Raw genomic sequence first — 21,817 nt, forward strand, 5'->3', positions numbered from 1 at the left:
AAAGGGGCAAGATCTACCTGGACGAGTTGCTGTGATCACTAGGCCTGGCCCTCTGAGTCAACTGTGTTTTCTTGAGTAAAGAGTTTGCCATGTGATCCATTGCCAACCAGCTCCGACTCCTGTTCCTGATACAGTGGCTCAACATTCCACCATGACATAATGCACACTAGTGAGTATGCAAGCATCCTATTATGCACTGGAATGGTGGTCAACAGTGCCATGTCTCCAGAATGGGAAGATTCATGGAACAGCAGGGCAGTTGTAGAGGATAGAGCTACTAATCTAGCTCTAACTGATGGATCTGTGTTAGTACATTCTCAACTGCAAGCTCTTCCCACACTGCATCAAAAGAAGGGGGAGGGGAGCTGAAACAATTAAGTGTTTTACAGGTTGATCAATGTAAGCAGCAATGTTATGACTGAGCATCTCTTTCCCCAACTGTTCATCAGTTCCTTTTGTTGGTGTAGTTACAACTATATTTCTAAGTTCACATCCACACCCTAACCACATACAAAAAAATTCCACAAAGAATCCTGGGAACTGTAGTTTGTTAAGAGTGCTGAAAATTGTTGCTCTGTAAGAGGTCTGCTAACAAGTTGTAGCACCTTTAAAAAACCAAAGTCTCCAGGATTCTTTGCCAGGAGGGGAGAAGCCATGAGAAGTGGTATAAGAGTGCCTTAAATGTGTGGTGTGGAGGTGCGAGGCAGCAAGCATTTGCTGAGATCTAAGGCGCTAGTCAGCTCTTGTAGCGGTGTGAGGGGTACATCCAAATCAAATAAGGAAAGAATGATAGTAGTGTTGTCATTCCAATGCATTTATTGGCATTAAGTCCAATAATATGGCAGGTAGTGATGTAATAATTACTTTTTTAAAAAAAGAGGTATTAATGTTGTTTATATGTTAGACAAACTTTATGTCAATTGGTGTAAGATAGGGAAACTGTTCGCTATAGGGCAAGGCCTGCTTTAAGGTCAGCCTCCTCTTGATTGTTTTTCCTGCTGCATAAACTTCTTTTCCTGCCTCAGCATAAAAGATGAACTTGTTTTGCTTATGTGATGAAAGAGTAAACGCACAGGATCGGGAAGCACGTCATCTTGAGTAACCCATCTAAAGGGGTTTTGAGTTGCCTGGTGTCAATTATTAAGCTATCGCAGCGAGACTAGTGCAAGGTACAGTCTCTTACACGGGATCATAAGGGCATGCACGACGTGTAGCTAAATAATACACGTTGTCTCCTCAGCCTGCAGTCCCGGTGGTGCACGTTTATTCACCCCAGCGATCTCCCAGTTCTGGGTCGGCATCTAAGGGCATTAAAAACAACATGTCCCGGCATGCCGTTGTATCCGGCTGCTTTCCATCGGCGCGAGGGGAGCGGCGCGTTGCATTCTGGAGCGTGTAGTCTGTGCCGGGAACGCCGCCTCAAGGTGAAGGTGACTGGAACCGGCCTGACTCGTGGCTGTCTGCGTCCGTTTCTTCTCAATAAAGTTTTCCTTCATAAGGAAAAGGATAGGCGGGGGGCCTCGGCAAGATGGCGGCGCCCGTGTCGCCCTTGGTTACTGGGCGCTGCTTTCTAAGGGCTGCCGCTCGACACGCTGCTCTCCTGCTAACCGGGTGGGCTGAAGCCGGCGCCCCGCGGAAAGGTTAGTGCCGCTTAGATATGGGAAGGCGCGGTCCTGGCCACGGAGGGCTGAGCGCCCACTGCCCAGAGTTACGCTGACCCGTATCAACGGGGAGCAGCAGCAGCCTGTCAAACGGCGACTGCTCCTCTGCCTCGCCGCGGGTCGTGACTGGGCCAAAGCCCCAGGCGCCTCTGGCCAGGCGCCCCTCCGGTAACTAGGAGCGCTCCTTCTCCTCCCTCGACTTCCTCAGGAGCAAATGTATTGGAGATGGTCTGCGGGCTTCCCTTCACCGCCAACTTTACACAAACCACACTACCTTACATATGGGGCGTTTATTCTCTGTGGCATTTAAGGATACTCAGATAAGAAGTGTTTTTGACTGATGTTTCAGAATATTTGTCCACCATGAAGGGATTTTCTGTTGCCTTTTTCTTAAGTTTGAAGAATTCAAAATGTCAGTGCTTCCCTGCAACATTGTACACACTGTTTTATCATTATTATTAGTATTTTTTTGGTTTTTTAAAAAATGAGGTGCTGGTACTTTGTACGGGTGAATACTGTCACAAAAAACTCTGATTATTATTATACTATATTTTTATGCTGCCAAGCATTTGCAGCTGTTTAAATGGATGAACCAGTCATTTTAATTCTTTTTAATGGTGTTTTATATTTTCTTGTTCACTGCCCTGATATTTTATCTTATGGTGGTGAATATTTAGAAATATTTTCATAAATGTTGTGTCTAAAATCTACTAGATGCTGCACACAAGCTTTCAGTCCATATTGTGTTTTATTCAAGCATAGTGAATTTACTGTGTAACGTAAACTTAAAACATTTTATGCATCCAGTGAAATGCACTGAAGTCCATTAAAGCTTATGTTGGCCTTTCTCAATCTCCTGTTTTCCAACTGTTTTGGACTTCAGCTCCTTTTAGCTCTAGGCTAATTGTCATAGAATACTATATGTGAACTAATAAAAATTTCAAACTTGAGCAATGAAACAAAAGGCAGAGCAAGAATGGATAATTACAGATTTGACTTTTGTCTATGCTGGCCAGTTCCAACAAGGACAGGGCTCCTACATTTTTTTATATTTGTGGTGAAGAGGAAATTTCAGCAGGCTGTGTAAGTGCATCTCATTATCCTACTTCTGTCCCAACACCAGATAACAAAACATCCTATTATATCCTATACATTCTACATATATAAAGTGGTACCTCGGGTTAAGAACTTATTTCGCTTTGGAGGTCCGTTCTTAACCTGAAACTGTTCTTAATCTGAGGTACCACTTTATCTAATGGGGCCATGTGATTTCTGTTCTCATCCTGAAGCAAAGTTCTTAACCCGAGGTACTATTTCTGGGTTAGCGGAGGCTGTAACCTGAAGCATCTGTAACCTGAAGCGTCTGTATAAGACATACTCCCAAGAAAGTGTGTGTAGGACTGCAGCATGAGGAGCCTAATAGGCACCTCCTAGACTAAAAGGCACAGTAAATAAATAGAGTCTGATATGGCTATGTGTATATTTGAACATATAAGAATGTCTCTGAATCTTCAAGCTTTTCCATTGACAATAAAATAAATCATTATTTACCTCCCCCATGTTTCTTTTTTACAGCTTACACGGTTCAGGCAGCTGAGAAAGCTGCCAGTGGCACTCGAGCAGATGCTAATTCCAAAGCCTTGTTAATTTGCAATGGACCTTTAGAACATTATGAGTTTCTGATCAAAGCCGAGGAGCTGAGGAACGATGAGCAACAACGAAAAGTTGTACAATGCCTGCAGAAGCTACATGAAAGCCTTAAAGGCTATAGTATCAGTCCAAAGCACATCTTATCAAAGGTGAGATTCTGTCACTAGGCATTACTGTAGAGTCTTTAATGTTCAACTTAGGTTTTTTTCCCTTACTTCTGATTGCAACAATTGTGTAGACGGTAACATTTAATAATTTTTATTTACACATGAGAAACGGGCTGAGAAAACACACCTAGGACCACCCTGTGAGTCAGAGCTAGGACTTCGGGCCTCATCTCACAGTTACAAAAATAGTAATGACCACTACACTGCATTATTTGTCTAAATGAGAAACTTGTTAAAAGTTAAAACAAAACAAATTCCTTCCAGTAGCACCTTAAAGACCAACTAAGTCAGTTCTTGGTATGAGCTTTCGTGTGCATGCACACTTCTTCAGATGTTTCTGAAGAAGTGTGCATGCACACGAAAGCTCATACCAAGAACTGACTTAGTTGGTCTTTAAGGTGCTACTGGAAGGAATTTGTTTTGTTTTGACTATGGCAGACCAACACGGCTACCTATCTGTAACTGTTGTTAAAAGTTGATTTTTCCACAAAATGATTTTTAGCAAATTTAGAATACCAGTTTATATACTTGTTGAAAAGGGTTCTGATCCAAAATCATATGGTGCACATATGGAGCCCAGGTATGACAGTATTTCCCCTTTGATTTTGTTAGCTGTGGAGCTCTGCAAGTTCATTGGGGAAATGAAGCTTAAAACCATCATGGAAGGCCTTTCTTATGTGGGAGCTCTATGTGCTCTATATCTGAATTCCTCTGATCACTGATATTTTGAAAACCTTACCTGTATTCCCCTACTCTTTTTTTTTCATGCTTTGTGAATCCCATTTTCTTTGTTGATGGTGAACTATCCCATGTCCACTTGTTTGTGCAGGCTGCCACAACGGCAATCTGCTTTGGTTTTAATCATGCATAAGTGCAGTTGGTTGACTTTACCTAATCTATAAATCCAGGCTAAAGTACTAGTGGCAAGAGCTGATGGCGAGGGCAGATCAACAGTATGTTTCTTGGGTTGAAACCAGTATTGTAATTATGATCAGATCTGTAGGGGTAGCCACCATGGTACCTTCCAGATGTTGTTGGACTACAGCTCCCATCAGGCTTTGCCATCATGACCAGTGAACTGGGAAGATGGAGTTGGAGCCCATCAGGGCACCATGTTGGCCACCTCTGGTCAAATATGTCACTTAATAACTGATGAAGTTGTTCTGACTTGGTTATGGATTAGATGTGAAATCCCTACCTATTCATATTGAAGGGGGAGGCCCTACCCATGTACATGCCTTGTAAAGTTTTGTTCACAGTTAAACACATATTGTTTAAATGTCCACAATTCTCAAGTGTGTGGCAGGGCATTCTCTATTCCAAACTTAATCTCAGTTCTCAGAAACAATGTTTGGCCTACAAGCTTTATTCAGGTTTCTGAGCTCTGTTTCTCCTGCAATAAAGTAAGGCTAGCATGAGGTGCAATATAATCTAGCTGCCACTGTTCCATGAACTTCAGTACATCTGCCTATGTGCTTCCAAAATCATGGTGAAAGTCATTTCCCCCACTTCCCAGTGAACAGATTCTCCATTAGAATTGCTCATTATTGCTGTCAGAAGGCAGTACCTTGGTCCCACAAAGAACTTTTTGCCAAAACACAATTGTCGGAGTTGTAAACAGAAATGAATGATAGAAATTGATTATTTTATTGCACTATACTTGATTCCATCATCATCATATATTATTTATACCCCGCCCATCTGGCTGAGTTTCCCCAGCCACTCTGGGCAACTTCCAACAAAATGTTAAAATACAGTAGTCCATCAAACATTAAAAGCTTCCTTAAACATAGCCTTTGATACTTCTGCCTAAGTCTTTGGATCATTGCTGCTAGACTTTCAGCACCAGGCTACAGAGAGGAAAATGTCAGTAGTCCCTTGTATTGTCATGTATTGGGAATTAACTAAGAAGACCCTTGGAAGGGTGAATATGAAAAGGGTAGGAAATATGTAGGGATACTGGACAAAGTGGATGAGATGAGTTGGGTAGAACATAGTGGTAGGCAGCTGAGTCTAAGGTTGTAATGAGCAACCTTGCACTCCTAGACCAATGGTCTATATAGACCACCACCACTAGTGGTGTTTAAAAAGTGTCACCCTGGTTGCCCATATGCTACCAGGCCAACTTGAATGTTCTTGTATTAATTTACTAGGCCCTTAACAACTTGGTTCCAGGATACCGCAAGGACCACCTAATCACTCATATCCCTGCTTAATCACGGAGAACTTGAGGGAAGTCCCTGTTAGCCGTCCCTGTGGCTCAGATCCATGGCTCGTATCTACCAGAAGCCATGTATTCAGTATTGTGGACCCAATTTTGTGGAACTCTCTTTCAGTTGAGGTCAGGACACGCCCCCTTCCAGTTGAGCTTCTGGCACCTACTGAATACTCTTTTATTCTAGCAGGCATTTTATTTCAGCAGTCTGATTTTACAACAGAGAAAAGGTATAAAATCAGTATACCCCATAGAGACCATTGTAGTTAAGCAATATATGTAGTTAAGCAATATAGAACTTTTAAAAACAAAAAGTAAGTAGCTAAAGCAACAGTCTAACACTATTACTTTGTATTTACTTCTTTTTTCTTTAAGCAAAGCTGCTGTAATGCAAGATATAATTCTCCCCTCAAAAAACCCCCCTATATTAGGAATTGGCCATTAGATCATACATCCTCTCCACAGCTGCATACAACCTTTCCCCACAGCTTCAGTCATGAGCAATGCTATGAGGATTACCTCTTAATACTGAACTGATATTTTCAGTACATGTTGTTCTGTTACCCAAAGATTTCTGTTTAGCACAAGTATTGACTCCCCTCTCAGCATGCATGCAATTAAGATTTTCTTTCCCTTCCATCCACTCTCTGCAGTGTGTATCACTGTTGTTCTGTCTTCTGGCTTGGAGACTTTTTTGGAGTACTTTTTTTGTTGGCGCTGCTTACAAGTTTGCCATCTTGAATAACTTTGTGTCACCTATAACCTAGTCCACCTCACTGCTCAACTTTAACTCCAGATCGCTTATAAATACTCTTCTTGCAAAAAAAGGAGCTGTTGGATTTGGACTGTTAACAATGTAAAATGCAATCTCCACAATTTTCTACTCTGTTCTTAAGTATTCTAATGCAGATCACCATTTCTGTTTCCTTATTTCTTTGTTCTTTCCTTGTTCAGTGTTTGAATATTAAGTAATTTTGAATAATTAAGTATATTGAATAATGGTAAGCAAGCATTTTGAAAACAAGTCCTTAAAAAACAGACAGGCTAGAAAACAACCCTAATTTTGTCTTGTATTTTCGCACCACAATTTACTACAGTAGTTGCAGCTAACTATTACTGAAACAGTTTCAGAACATCTGAAACCTTGTTGCAAATGTCCACCAAATTAACATTTTGGGGCACAGTTTAATTTGGCTCTAAATTAAATCTTCAAGTGGTTTAGTTGTAATAGTTAGCTTGTGTGGCTTGCTGAATATACTGATTTTTAAAAGGCAAAGAAACTTGACAAACTGATGAGGAAAATACTTATCTGTAATGCAGTTTTTATTTGAAACACAGTCTAGAAATTGCTCAGCTCCATGTGAGATCAAAAAATTTGAACTTTAATTTGTTTCAGCTCTAGTGTTACATTAAAAAAATTGTAAAAGCAATAACTAAATTAGTACATTTGTGAAATATGATGGTGAATATCTATGCAATCACATAAACTGATGAGACCTGTCTCACTACCAGTTTTTTCTGCTTAGAATAACATGCATATGTAAAAATAATTCTCTCCAGTTGCTTAGCAAATGATGTAGTGGGTTGAAAATCTAAAGACAAATATTTTCAGCATGCTTGATCGTTTTTATATAAGTGATAGATATCAAAGAGCTACTTGAGGTGAGATCAAAGGCTTTTACTAATGGTTCTATGCTTGTTTTCTTTGTACAGCAAACTCCCCAGTTTCAAAAGTTGTTTTCCATGCAAGTTCTGTTCAAGAAATGTTATTTTAAAGCCACACTGGGCACAATAAACCAGTTAGATAATTCTTTGGATGCTAGCTTATTTATCTTTAATTTTCGAATAGATTTGCCTGACTGACCACTATTAGTACTTCTAAGAATACCAGGGTATATAATATTACATTAGATAGACTATATACGTATAGTTGATGCATTTAAAACATCCTGCCGTCCTGTTCCAAAAACTTGGTTGCTTCTTCCAAAGCCATAAATATGGGAATTGCATATAATGCTGGCCAGAAATATCACCATTACTGAATCTCTCCATCTTAGGAAATATAGATGGAACCTTGATCAATTTAGTGGTTGCTATATCCCCCACCATATATATATATATATATGCAGGTTTTGGTGTCCTCGGGTGTCTTCCCGTGTAAAAGTTGGGGTGTCTAGGCGACGTTTCGACGAGGTCTCACTCGTCATCTTCAGGCTGGTGCTTTCGGCTTCTTGTTACTGGAACAGAGCAGGATCTCAGTGTTTGAGTTCCTATAAATACTGTAGAGGGGGTGTGGTGTATAGCCTCCAATGTTCTGGGCAGAGAGGAAGTTCCCAGGTTAGTGTGCCTTTTCTTCTTTTGTTCCTTAATTACTTGAGAGATATCTTGAGTGATTTCTTGAGTGATATCCTGAGTACCACTTAGGTGGGTCATTAGGTGTGGATTAGTTGTTAAAGTCTTTGTGTCTTGACCTCTTGAACTTTGTGAAGAGTTTTCCTGAGAAGATGGCTGTACTGTACTTAGTTGTGCTCTGGCTTGGCTTCGTGTATAGGGGCGAGCTGTGGTTTTGTGGCTTGTGTCAGCCAGATCTGTGTAGGGATTGCAGGGGGGTGCAGCATCCGGAGGTGCCACCATGGATTGGCTACTGGATTGGCCAACAACCAACTTCCCTTCCTTGACGTCCTAATCTACAAAAAACCTGATGGCTCCCTAGGACACACTATCTACCGGAAAAAAACACACACCAACCGCTACTTACATGCACAATCACACCACCACCCTGCACAAATAAACTCCGTAGCCAAGACTCTCATCTCCAGAACCAAACGCCTGGCTGACAAAGACCACTTGACAACTGAGTTACAGAATCTCTCAAACGTGTTAATTGCCAATGGATACCAGCAAAACAGGATTACGAAGCTAATCCAAAAGGAAACACCCCCCAAAAACCAAGACACAGAAGAAAACAATGGCATGGCCCTCCTTCCTTATATCAAGGGCACTACAGATAAAATTAGCAAAATCCTCCATAAACACAATATCAAAACAGCCTTTTGCACCAACCAAAAAATAGCCAATATCCTCAGAAACCCCAAGGATAAAATCCAGTTGGAAAACCAAGGGATCTATGAAATACCCTGCAAAGTCTGCCCAGCCACGTACATTGGACAAACAAACAGACGAATAAATGCACGTATCGCAGAACACAAGAATGCCGTCAAAAAAGAAGAAAAAACTTCCTCTCTTTTCCAACACATGAAAGAAACAGGACACGAAATTAATTTTGCAGATTCCAAATTGCTCTTTAACACGGAACATCACCACAAGAGAATAATCATGGAAGCCATCGAGATAGAGAAACACCCTCACAACATGAACAAGCGTGACGACACATCCCGCTTGCCAGACATCTGGAAATTAGCCCTCCCCACAAAAACTGACACCAGATCCAGAGGCACACAGAACGCCAACACCAATCAACCACACCAGACCCAAACCCAGACCCTCTCCACAGATGAATTACAGACACCATCCAGTAGCCAATCCATGGTGGCACCTCCGGATGCTGCACCCCCCTGCAATCCCTACACAGATCTGGCTGACACAAGCCACAAAACCACAGCTCGCCCCTATACACGAAGCCAAGCCAGAGCACAACTAAGTACAGTACAGCCATCTTCTCAGGAAAACTCTTCACAAAGTTCAAGAGGTCAAGACACAAAGACTTTAACAACTAATCCACACCTAATGACCCACCTAAGTGGTACTCAGGATATCACTCAAGAAATCACTCAAGATATCTCTCAAGTAATTAAGGAACAAAAGAAGAAAAGGCACACTAACCTGGGAACTTCCTCTCTGCCCAGAACATTGGAGGCTATACACCACACCCCCTCTACAGTATTTATAGGAACTCAAACACTGAGATCCTGCTCTGTTCCAGTAACAAGAAGCCGAAAGCACCAGCCTGAAGATGACGAGTGAGACCTCGTCGAAACGTCGCCTAGACACCCCAACTTTTACACGGGAAGACACCCGAGGACACCAAAACCTGCATTCCTGTACCCGTGAAAATCTACGAAAGCAAATATATATATATATATATATATATATATATATATATACACACACACACACACACACACACACACACACACATCCATTTGGCACATATGGGGTGAGATGAAGAAGTGCAATTCATATGCAGATGCCTGCTCCTATGCACTGATATCTCCTATGTGATCAAAACCCTGTATCCATTATTGTTTTTTAAAAAAACAGATAACCCATGTAATTCTCATGGCTGCAAATAGCCACACTGATGTAATTGTGTATTTGATTTCTACACACACACACACACTAGCTGAAAAGATAGACAAGTATAAATTTACATTTAAAACATCTGCATTTTTCTAATAGCATTTTTTTTTACAGACTATGGACATTTGCCATAGTTTTATTTTGTGGAGTTTTGTTGTTGTGTGTGTTGAAGTGGTTCTTGTTGCTGCAGATATGTACTAGTTTGCAATTTTTATTTCTAAATGCTTTGAAATGTGGTTATTGGTATGTGTTTAATAAAATACTAGCTGCAGGGACTAAAGCTAAAGTGCAGTTTGATCGCTATGAGTCAACTAGCCAATAAAATATTTTGATAATCAGAAACATCTGCAACATGAATTTTGAGTTGCAGACACAATAGTGCTAGACACTGGTGACCATTTATGAGGTTTCTGTTTTGAGGGAAATTTTAGATCACCATCCTCACCACTATTACTTCAGAAAGGCTAATTGTATGACAATTGTACTCCCAGGTACAGAACTAAGCAACCATGAGAAAATACCAGCATCATAAAACTAAAAATAAATTCAGATTAGTTGAAGTCCTTTTCCTGAAGACTTGTCTTGGACAGAAAATTAGTATACATCTAACATTTCCCAAGTAACATTGACACAAACTGTAAGACAAAGCTGTAAAGATTGGGTACAGGAAGTCCTCAGAAATGCAAGTTGGGTGAGTTAGGAAGCAAGGTTCACATGTTTATTGAAATAACTGTTTTAATTTAAAGGGTTAATTCCTTTCCTAGTTGAACATAATGGGAACTTTAACATTTTAAAAACAAACAAGCCTAAACATTATTTTCCGGGATATTATTAGGTGTATATGTTATCATCCAACCTTATATCCTTTCCCCTAAAATCCTTGCAGCATGCCTGAGAAGAGGTATATTGGGCTTACTGGATGATGATGCCCAAAGTCATCTATTTAATCTGGACTCTGCCCAAACCCAACAGTCAATTCATTGCCTTGTGCTTGCTCTTAATTGATAGGACACCATCTGCTATCAAAGTTTGTTTTTTCATATATTTTCATTGTAAGTCAAAACTAAGCCAGACTCAACTTACTGCAAATGACAGAGTACCTGATAAATATGTGTTGTACATTGTGTCTGTTTCATTATTTAACTTTTATCAGAGCAAAATAAAGTATAATGAATAATTTTCTTTATTTTCAGTTGTTTACAAGACATAAACCCCCAAAAGGCCTTTATGTCTATGGAGATGTTGGTAAGTTTATCAGAAGTATATCCGAATGTTTACCCATATAATATTTGCATATGTTTTCAAATAATACCTAGTCATTGAAAAATGTTAATTCTGTTGATGGTAATGGGACTAAATAGATCAAAGTATTTTTGCCTTGAGCTGCTAAAATGTGTATTTCTTTATTCTTAAGTAGAAGACAGATATATCTATTGGCAAACATCGAAGAAGAAACAGTTAAACCCATATTAATTTGGTTCCTTTTGCAATGCATCAAATTTAAGGTTTAGCTATTGGTTCAAACAACTTCCAGATTCAGTTGCAGTGTACCTCTGAAGGCTTGGTGCTGGGTTACATACAATGTAGTCAGCTAGCTGACCCGATGCCCTGCTTATGTGGGCTTCCCAGAAGCATCTGTCTGGCCACGATTGGAAACAGGATGCTTGGTAGATGGACCCTTGGTCTGATTAAACAAGGCTGCATTTGTAGTTGATACATAAAAATTGAAAATAAGAAGAGAGGCATCACATTTATTCATAATGTGTGCTGCTGAAAGTATTTCAAATGGAAGCAATAATTACAGTTGCTGGTTCTGATATTATATTTAGTTCAGATTCTGATAATACAAGCAATTCCATCCACATAAGCTGAAGTCTTGTTTCCCAAAGATAATGATTTTGTACTGTTCAGATCACGATTATGATTTCATTAGCTCGATGCTAATGAACAGTCATTACTGTAATCAGTACATAGTGTTTTAAATTAACAACCTGTTGGGTATGTGTGTTTTTATTTGAAGGCACGGGAAAGACAATGGTGATGGACATATTTTATTCTCATATAGAAGTTGAAAGAAAAAAGAGAGTCCATTTTCATGGCTTCATGTTAGATGTGCACAAAAGTAAGTTTAAATCTCTTTGATGCAGTACAGTATGGTATGGATATGTCCCATGTTCATAACACTGTCTGCCTCTTAATGTCTTGTCATCCTTCTCCCCCTGAAACCTTTTGCTGTGACAGAAGGGAGCGCTATTATCTGAAAACAGAGGAGGGATTTGTATAGGTTGTTTCTGGGGGACCTCTGATCTTTCACTTTGAATAAAGTTATCCCAAAATGCTCCTTTCCTTTAGAAATTGCTGTGGGAAAATTACTCCAAGATTTGAGTATGTAGACTTCACTTTTTCTGTGACATCAGCAGGCAGTAGACCAGTTGTGTTACATCATATTTATTTGCATGATTACAGACTTCTGGTTTTAACTAAAAAGCAGATCCTGTCTTCTGCATTCCTGTTACATTCATATTCAGTGATAGAAATATACATGAAAATGAGTAAAAACCGTTTTAGTAAAAAAAAAGGAGGGGAAGGAGGAAGAGTGAGAAACAGATACATAGTTTCTGTTTCTTACTCAAGTAAACATTATGGAATTGAGATGTTTGGATATCAAATTAGGAATATAGGAAAAGGCCATCAAATGAGAATGAGTGATTTCCTTATGCAACCAACCACGGACATCTTCCTATTCATATATAAGGCAGACTAAAATATCTCGTTGCTGATTACACATTGCTGTGATGTCCTACATTCTACAAATATTATTCTGGTGCTCGTTGTCCCACAGAAATGTTAAAAGTATCAATAGATGGATACATCATTCTGTCCCTAGGTGTGTGCTTGAGGAGGTGTTCCCACAACCATAATAAGATGATAGTTCATCTCTCTAGTAATTTGTTGTCTGCAAGTTTAGTAATGCTTTGTGTAATAGGTGGAATGTTAAGTGGGATAAGAAGTTTGATTTCTCCACAGTGCACCTTCTTCAGGACCTGTAGTTGAAGTATTTAGTTATTTTGAGTCAAAACATGAAATATGGGTTCATTGTACTTTGGCATGCAGATCTCTTCCACCTCCCATCCTAGTAATGTTTAGTCCTTAATGTTCCCGGACTTTATGTGAGGTTTCTTCACAGTTTCTTTATATCCTTTCCCGCTTCTCTGTTTATTTACACTTGCTCTATTCACTTGCCTATTCACACTAAGCCGTGGTTTGCCTTAATATTACATGTGAGCCAACTCAATATAGTTGCACAGGCCTTCATATTTCTGTGTCTGACTCAGCTAACTGAAACCATTTCCTGAGATGTAGTTTTCAACAATCAAGGCTACATTCCTGCCTCAGCCCACACCATTTTGTAAACCTACGAAGCTTTATCTTTTTGTTTTCCAGTACTTTGTGGTTACCTCACTCCCCTCAATGTTATAACTTCCACACAGAAGTGCTCTTTTTCTTTTTGTGATTTGGTAATTCAAATTCTCATCCAGGGTCTAGAAAAAAAGCAATACTGAATAAAAATAAAATAAACCTCCACAAAGTTGACTAGACAACTTTTAAAATGTATTTTTAAATTCACTTTTGACTTAATTGTCATATCGCTGGTTTTACTAATGGGTAAGCATGATGCTATATTTAGGCTTACTTAGACCAAAAAATAGTTTTTTCTTATTGTCTGTGCACTGTCTTCTCTTCAGGAATACATCGCCTTAAACAGACCCTGCCAAAACGGAAACCTGGATTAATGGCTAAATCATATGACCCAATAGCCCCAGTAGCTGCTGAAATAAGTGAGGAGGCTTGTCTCTTGTGCTTTGATGAATTTCAGGTAATAATACATTAGACCAGAAGTACATTAATTTCCTTTCTGGGAAATAAGTTTAAACTGGCAAAACATTTTTCAGCTTAGCCATTTGAAGACCTTGCTGATACGAACTAATCTAATTGCATGGTGCCCTGGTTGTTCCACTCAGATATTTTGCTGGCTTAATATCATGTGTATTGGAAGCGTATTGTATGACATTTCCCCCTCGCAACTTCTACCGGAGCCTGTAGCTGTGGGCTGCCCTGTTCTAGATCTAAAGTTGTACTACAGTGGTACCTCAGGTTAAGAACTTAATTCGTTCTGGAGGTCCGTTCTTAACCTGAAACTGTTCTTAACCTGAGGTACCACTTTAGCTAATGGGGCCTCCCGCTGTTACTGCTCTGCCGCCGCATGATTTCTATTCTCATCCTGAAGCAAAGTTCTTAACCCAAGGTACTATTTCTGGGTTAGCAGAGTCTGTAACCTGAAGCGTCTGTAACCTGAAGTGTCTGTAACCTGAGGTACCACTGTATAGATATTCACATGGCCTAAAGCCACAGCTTCAAGTAGATGTATAGGTGATAGACTCAAGTCCTCTTTGTCCATTATGTGCATGTAGAAGGCAAGTTTCAGTGAATTCGCTTTTTCTTTAGCATGTGGAGAACTAGCTTTTTTTTTACCACAGCTGATTTACCTTCTAACTGCTCTCTTCAAATATGATATATCTGTATTATACTGTTTATCAACACCTTTAACTGTAACACAGTGGCTGTGATACTTTAGCCAGCCACACTTTTATAAGTAAAAGTTACAAGATATTATTTATTTATTATAAACTATAAGTGTAAATTAAGGTAAACACTGTAAGTCAGTTGTTAACTGTTTCCTTAAGACTTGTATTTGCTTCAATAAGGTTACAGTATCTTTAATTGACAGTTACAAAGGTTTACCAAAGGCTGGCTGGTAAAGTGTAATTCCTAACCTTATTTCCTTTGAAATACCAGTACCTGGTAGTGACTGGGGAAGAGGGACTAAAGGTGGTTGCATACAGTAGTGGCAAGTGCATTTTGTGGACCCTTTGTTAAACCTTCCCACACACCAATTCTTCCTTAAAAATGCACCCCCAGCACCTGTGACAGACAGTACACCAGCCTAGGTTCAATTCTGTTGGCTCTGCCAGATTATGTGCTTTATGTCATACACTTGTTTAAATGTAAATATGTATTTAATTTAAAAAATACCTTATTCAACTGTTGCAGAGCTCTGACCCAGAGCTCCCATTGTCTGGTGCAGAAAACTGTGTCCTGCTTGCTGTCTTCTCCACCAGGGAGCATTTAATGGATTCTGCTGTCCTGGACAGTTACTGTGATAGCTTCTTGACTTAGCTTAAATACAGTGTTAGAAATTGAGATATGAAAGCTAGGAGCTAGATGGCATCTTAAACCTAGGTTATGGGCACAACAACAGAATGTCTAGGCACGCTTTTCTTTATAAGAAGACTACGAAGCTGAAAATAAATGAACTGCAGCTAAAATATTATGTCAATTTTTCACATGGTCTAGTCCTTCCTTTGCCCACCCTCCTAATATTCTTAAGAGGGTCTCTTCTCCAGTCTTAGGAGAGTAGCTGGAAGTGGGGAGGCAGGAAAAGGTCCTCCTTTCCTTCCACTCTGCAGTTTTAATCTGAAATCTTAGGTGCAGTACTGCACCCAGAGCTCAGAAACTGCTCACGCTAATGAAATTTCCTGTTGCAAAATGTGCATGGAACAATGGGAGTTTCTAATGCTGCTTAAATATCCACAGTCTGGTCCCCCTTCAGGTCCTGTGTGGGTTGGAACCATGCCCTTTAGGATGGGGCATCTACCCTTGCGGGCCTGAGTGGCTTTCCTCCCCTACAGCTCTTCTTCCTTCCTGACTCATTTTTATATGGGCTACTTTGGCTTATGGAATTTCAGCAGTACAGTGGTACCTCTGGTTATGTATTTAATTCGTTCCGGAGGTCCGTTCTTAACCTGAAACTGTTCTTAACCTGAAGCACCACTTTAGCTAATGGGGCCTCCTGCTGCCGCTGCACTGCCGCTGCACGATTTCTGTTCTCATCCTGAAGCAAAGTTCTTAACCAGAGGTAATATTTCTGGGTTAGCGGAGTCTGTAACCTGAAGCATATGTAACCTGAAGCATATGTAACCCGAGGTACCACTGTACCTTGTTTCCATTCTCAGCCAGTCATTCTCCCCTCCCAGCCCCTTACCTTCTGCCTACTTGCTTCTCTGCAGTTGAAACCATAAGCCAGCCAAGGTGCAAGTCCCTCCCTCCCTCTTCCAGCTATCTGGGTGACATGCCACTAACCAAAGAGAGGAAGAGGAAAGATCCATTCACATTCCTCTGATGTCCATAAGGGGTGGCAGGTGACCTTGAGCCCCCATCCTCCAATTCTTACTCTCTCCCTGTTCCGTCTTCAGAGCCAACTTGGGGAAAGCCTCCCATTCTGCTTTGTCTCCAGAGCCATCTGCCTCCAGCTGCCACTAGGCACAGCTATGCCCGGTTCATCTTTGACTTGCATCTAAAGCTGCTTCTCCACAAGTTGCTGCAGCAGGAGCTTTGGCTGCCTCAGTCACCATCCAACCCTGTCACCCACAAGAAGCGGGGGGGGGGGGGCGCGAACCAAAGGAGTTCGAAAGCAGGGGTGGCTGATCCCCCCATCCTCCCTCTGCACCCAGCAGACAGATACAGAGGGCCTTGAGTGCACCAGCCAGTATGGCATTTGCCAGATGGACAGTCAGGGCCTGCATAGCCCTTTTGCATTATGAAGCCCACACAGGGTTGAGAATCCTGTTTTTGACCTTGTAAAGTTTCATCTTGTGCTACCTTGGGAATGAGCTGAAATCTGCACTGATCAGTATACTGATCCTCTGGATGCCCTGAATAGCATAGTCAGTGTGGATGCTGTTTCTGGCCAGCACAATCACTTAATAATGTAGATTACTCTCTTTGTCACAGGACAAAACAAAGAAATGAAGCTGTGGATGCAATTCTGAACTGAGCTGCTGCATTCAATAGGGCATTTTATTCCACTGCAATAGTCAGTTGCTTCATTCAGCTGAGTTTTGTCCTACAAACAGTGCCTTCAGAGACCTCTTCATGCTATAATACTTGAAACAAGATTATCCGGAGTTTTCTTTAGACAAAAGTACATCTACAAAGTAGTAATCCAAATTTATTCCAGCTTTATAGTTCAAGAAGCCCAGAATCAGAGCTGTCCACATTGTTGTGTGGAATCTTGCCACTTCCCTTTTGCAATATCCCAGTATTTTTTTTCCTTTGGCATGTGAAAATTCACAGCTGGGTTAATAGTAATCAAGGTGGCACAAGGCAATCAAGTGTGTTTGTTTCCTGACAGGTGATAAATCTGTTGAGGAGTTCATCATTAAAATACTTGTAGTCCCATTGTGTCCCTGTTATATCCAGCAACTGAGCTGCAGACCATTTGTAAATGACCAGTGGAGAATAGGGAATATGATAAATGGCATGAATCAGCCAAAGACAAATTATACCAGTCTAGCCTAATTTCCTCCTTTGATAGGAAACTGGCATAGCAGACTATGGAGATGTAGTGTATATAATATACCTTGACTTTAAGGCCTTGGATACTGTTAAATGGGTGAGTGAGGTAAGCGTTGGCTCCAGAGCCATTAGCTGAATGATCATAGAGTATGTGTATTAATGGGCTGCCATCAATATGAAGTACAGTGAGATACAATTTTAATGGGTTAGATAGTTGGGCACTAGACATGTGGATGATGATGGTAGCTTTGAACTTCATATGCTACAACAATAGCTTTCTCCACTGGAAAAAGGGAGCATGGAAAGAATACCCTTGTGAAGGTAATTTTAGAAGCAAGATATTATCCACTGTGTACTTCTGAAGAAGAAAAAATGAAATGGCAACCAAGATACATTATCTGATAAGATACCACTTCCCCCTCAAAAGAGCTCTGTGGTCACGATGATTTCCATTTGCCAATTGATACTTGAAATATGAGAAAATGATTTCACCAGAGTTACCCAGCGTCAGGGAGTTGAATCTCAGCATGAGCTGCTGGACCCAAATGTCTTCTAGCATTCACTTTCTCTGCTGCTAAAACTGTTTGAAGAAAAGCACCTATAAAGTTGCTTTCTATAGGTAACTGATAGAAAGGATTTGAAAAAAACGTTAGAAGCTAATGTTTCTATAAAACGTTTCTATATTGTTGTGCCCTGGGCAATAACTTTAGATTGAGATATTCCTTTTTCTTTAATTCCTCCAAGCGACAGTCTTGACACTGAAATAGTGACAGCTGGGTACTGCATCTCCTCTTGTTCAAGGGGACAACAGCAGATCAAGAGCAGCCCTCATGTCATACTGGTATGAGAGGCACTGATTTTGCTCTCCAGCAGCCATAGTTGTTATATGTACAGATATCAGGCCAGTGACACATGCCTGGGTTGGAGACTAAACTAGGCTTATAGAGTGAAGCAGTAGTGCAAACAGAGGATGGTTGGAATGGATGGATGTGAGGTATATCACCTGAGGCAAGCCACAAAATGGCACTCCCCTGCCAAGGAAGTCAGGGTGAGTGAAGATCTACATCGGGAACAAGGGTGGTAGGAGACCAGCAGCGCTTCCTATTTGCCAAGGGGCCACAGCTGAAGTGGCATGGAGGGGGATGCCAAGGATAAGGCAGATTGAACCTTCTAGGAGCTCACCACAGTTGTTGTTGTTGCTGCTGCTGCCTTGGCAGGAGTGGGCGATGCATTCCTTGGAGGCCGGATCTGCTGTCCCTGTGGATCCTGCTCCCTGAGGTGGCCACTCGCTTTGCCTCATGGTTGGGCTAGCCCTGTGCCTGGGTTTGTGTCAGATGTGTAGTCCTGAGGCATGTACTATTTTTCAATGACTGCCACCATAACAGTCACCGCATAAGGTACTGTGATTTCTAGCTGGTTCTGGTCTTTAACCTCAGGCAAGCTTCTGTGACATTCATTTCAGAATGACCTTACTGCTTACCAGTGACAGAGCTTCATGCTTCGGCACCAGGGGGGCGGAGAACAGGTGGGGACAGGGCTGGCGCACGTCCCAAGGTCGGGGCGCACCGCCCGCAGGGGCATGGCACGCGTCCTAGGGGCATGGCGTTGTGTGCCGCCAGCAGAGGCGTGGTGCCCGTTGCGGGCGGAGGGGGCAGCCACGTTGGCACCCTACTGGGATCGCGCTGCCAGGGGCGGTGCGCTTACCCCGCACTCCTCTTCCTCCGCCAGTGCTGCTCACTAGTAACTAGGTGACCATTTTTATGACTGTGGCTGATACCCAACAAAGTCTTCCTGAAGATTCTTAAGTCCATGGCTTTCAGTGGGTCTACTTCAAGTACGACATTGTCGAATTCTCATCCAGTGTGTTCTTTTCAACTGTGTGTTTCTTGGCCATGTACTAAGACACATGGCTTTCTGGCTTGTATTACATTCCTGGCCTGTGTGTTCATACCCTTTTCTACTACTTGTTGTGACTTGATGGACTTGTGTTCTCTGCTTTGAAGGAGTGGGATGCTGTTCAATTGATTGGTCAAATGTAATCAGAAGCATTAAAAAGTGCTTGATTAATTGATTGGTCAACTTTTCAAGATGTCATATTTGTAGACTTGAAACAAAAAGAGAGTGTCAAGGTAATTACAGTAACCTCCTCGTATGAAACAATATGTCTAAATTCTAAATTATTGTATTCAGTTATTATTTATAAAAATTGAAACTGTTTGTAAATATGTAACTATTTGAGCTAACCCCGGGTCTTGAAACACATTCTGCTGTACAGTGGACCCTCCAGATACAGATTTAATTCCTTTCCAGGGGTCCGTGCACACCCCGAAAATTTCGTAAGAAGAGGTGTCGCTTCTGCACACGGCGCAATAGAGCGCTTCTGCACTTGTGTGCGTGGCGAAACCCGGAAGTATACACTTCTAGGTTTGCCGCATTCGCAACCCAAAAATTATGTTATCCAAAGGTAACATAACCCGAGGGTCCACTGTATTTACTACATCGACAGTGTTCAAGAGATGGAAGAGCCACTTTGGCTTTCACTTCAAATCACAGGATTGATTAAAGCAGTTACAGATTTTGTTCCAAATGAAATTAAGCACACATAGTAACTATAAAATACAGAAGTTAGTTTCTGTCATTGCTATAGCATGTAGGTTGATTGTCATTGCCCAGATTCTGTTGCATTAGTGCACATTGGGATGTGCTGCTAAAATAAATACTATTTTTCATCCTGCATCCAGTGAATGCTCTTTTTATATTGCATCTGTCTTCTCCCTTAGTCTTATGTCATCCTCATAAATCCCAACCAGAAATGAAAAGGCTCTTCAGAAACATAGTCTGAAGTCATTAATGGTAAGGGGGGGATAGAATGCTAACTGTATGGAAGACAGAAAAATTGAGAAGCACTGTGTGATGTTATCAATATCTCATGTGTTTGGTAAAAATGAATATGCTTTATGCAATGCTTATATTCCGGAAAAGCTGTTGAAAACATGTAATAAAAAAACTTAAGCTCTTATTTTTGAGCTAACACTAATTACTGCTTATACATGCTTATGTTCTTCATTCATTATAAGAAACTGTACCAATCAGAGGATAACTGAGCTTCAAGCACTTGCACACATACATTATGATTTTTTTTCAACTTAAGAGAAAAGAAAGCAACTCTAGGTCATAAAAATCTTTTCTCTTAAATGCTAATGAAATTTCTCCATTCTCTCCATTAGCAGATCCCTCTTATTGGTAATTTGTATCCTTTTCTTTTGTTCCTATTTATAATGAATGCTGGGCACAGAAAGAACCTGGGCTTTGAGAATGCTTTCACTTTTGTCTTCTCTTCCAAAGCTACACAGGATCAAAAGGACATAAATTGGCACCCAAGTACACAGAATGACTCTTGCTTTTTTAATTATGTAGCTTTTAAAAAAATTAATGTATTTTGGTAGGCAAATAGATTCAAATTCTGAAACATCAAAACACCAACTGAGAAGGCCTCTTTGCATTTCCTCTGGTCATAAATATTTTGCAGCTTAATGTGCCAGAGTGTTATGCCTTGTCAAAGTCTCCCTGTTGTAAACCTAGATTGTCCTATTGCATGACGCCTTCCACTTCAATTTCCAAACTAGAAGAAAGGTGTGTATTTCTTCCTCTTTTCCTTTCTGTTGCCTTCTGCATATTTCAATGGTCTCATGAAGCTAGGTTTTGTTGTTGTTTAAAAACCTGTTTAGTTCTCTTTTTCTTTCTTTATTCCTGGCCCCAAAGATCCTAATTTCTCTCATGGTTATATGTCAGGATTGATTGTGTTTGCATGTGCAGCCACCCCATTCACAGTATTGCAGGGGCCCCCCCACCGCCCAGTCCTGCAGCCGTGAGTCAATTGGTTCAGACAGAGCCTCTTCCAAAACTAGCTCTTAATGTGTCACAAGTGCCTTTTAAAGAAGCATAGAAGGGTACTATGGGCAAAGGCAGCTGAGCTGTTTGCTCTGATTTCAGATGTATTACAGCTACTTTGTTCAAAAACTCAGCTCTGCCTTAAACCATTTTCAGCTGGCCTTTCTCATACCTGCTTCTGCATTTGTTCTCTTTCTCCATGGTAAGTTTGTGTTTAATTTAAATTCAGCGTATAATAAAGTTAGTATTTTGAGCCCAACTGTAATAATTTGATGAACAATAAGCAAGAAAGTGAAAACGTTCAGACAAAAGTTTCTTTTCATTATTAATTGCTGCCCTCGTTTTTATTGAGACAACGAGTTAGTGAGTGTGTATGTGTGTGTCTATGAAGGGAGAGAGTGATTTGTGTCTGTGAAGGTTAGAAGAGGCTGACTGTGCTGGAACTGACTGCAGTGCCTTTTTGATTATTCATGGACAGTAATAGAAGGCACTTAAAA

The 21,817-nt window shown here is 40.8% G+C and overlaps 1 protein-coding gene across 2 annotated transcripts in view; it reads left to right on the forward strand.

The window, feature by feature from the left end:
• Positions 1-1,431: 1,431 nt before the first annotated feature.
• AFG1L (AFG1 like ATPase) overlaps positions 1,432-21,817 on the forward strand; it is a 56,440-nt gene continuing 36,054 nt past the window's right edge. The window contains exons 1-6 of one of the 2 annotated variants that reach the window (XM_081857200.1): positions 1,643-1,707; positions 1,738-1,829; positions 3,237-3,460; positions 11,207-11,258; positions 12,034-12,135; positions 13,760-13,890. In XM_081857200.1, coding sequence (XP_081713326.1) covers positions 1,658-1,707; positions 1,738-1,829; positions 3,237-3,460; positions 11,207-11,258; positions 12,034-12,135; positions 13,760-13,890 — 651 coding nt within the window. In that variant the 5' untranslated portion in view covers positions 1,643-1,657. The other variant, XM_081857201.1, reaches the window with a different exon arrangement.

This window comes from Podarcis erhardii (assembly GCF_964252035.2).
Source record: "Podarcis erhardii genome assembly, chromosome: 3".
Classification (NCBI taxonomy): Eukaryota; Metazoa; Chordata; class Lepidosauria; order Squamata; family Lacertidae; genus Podarcis; species Podarcis erhardii.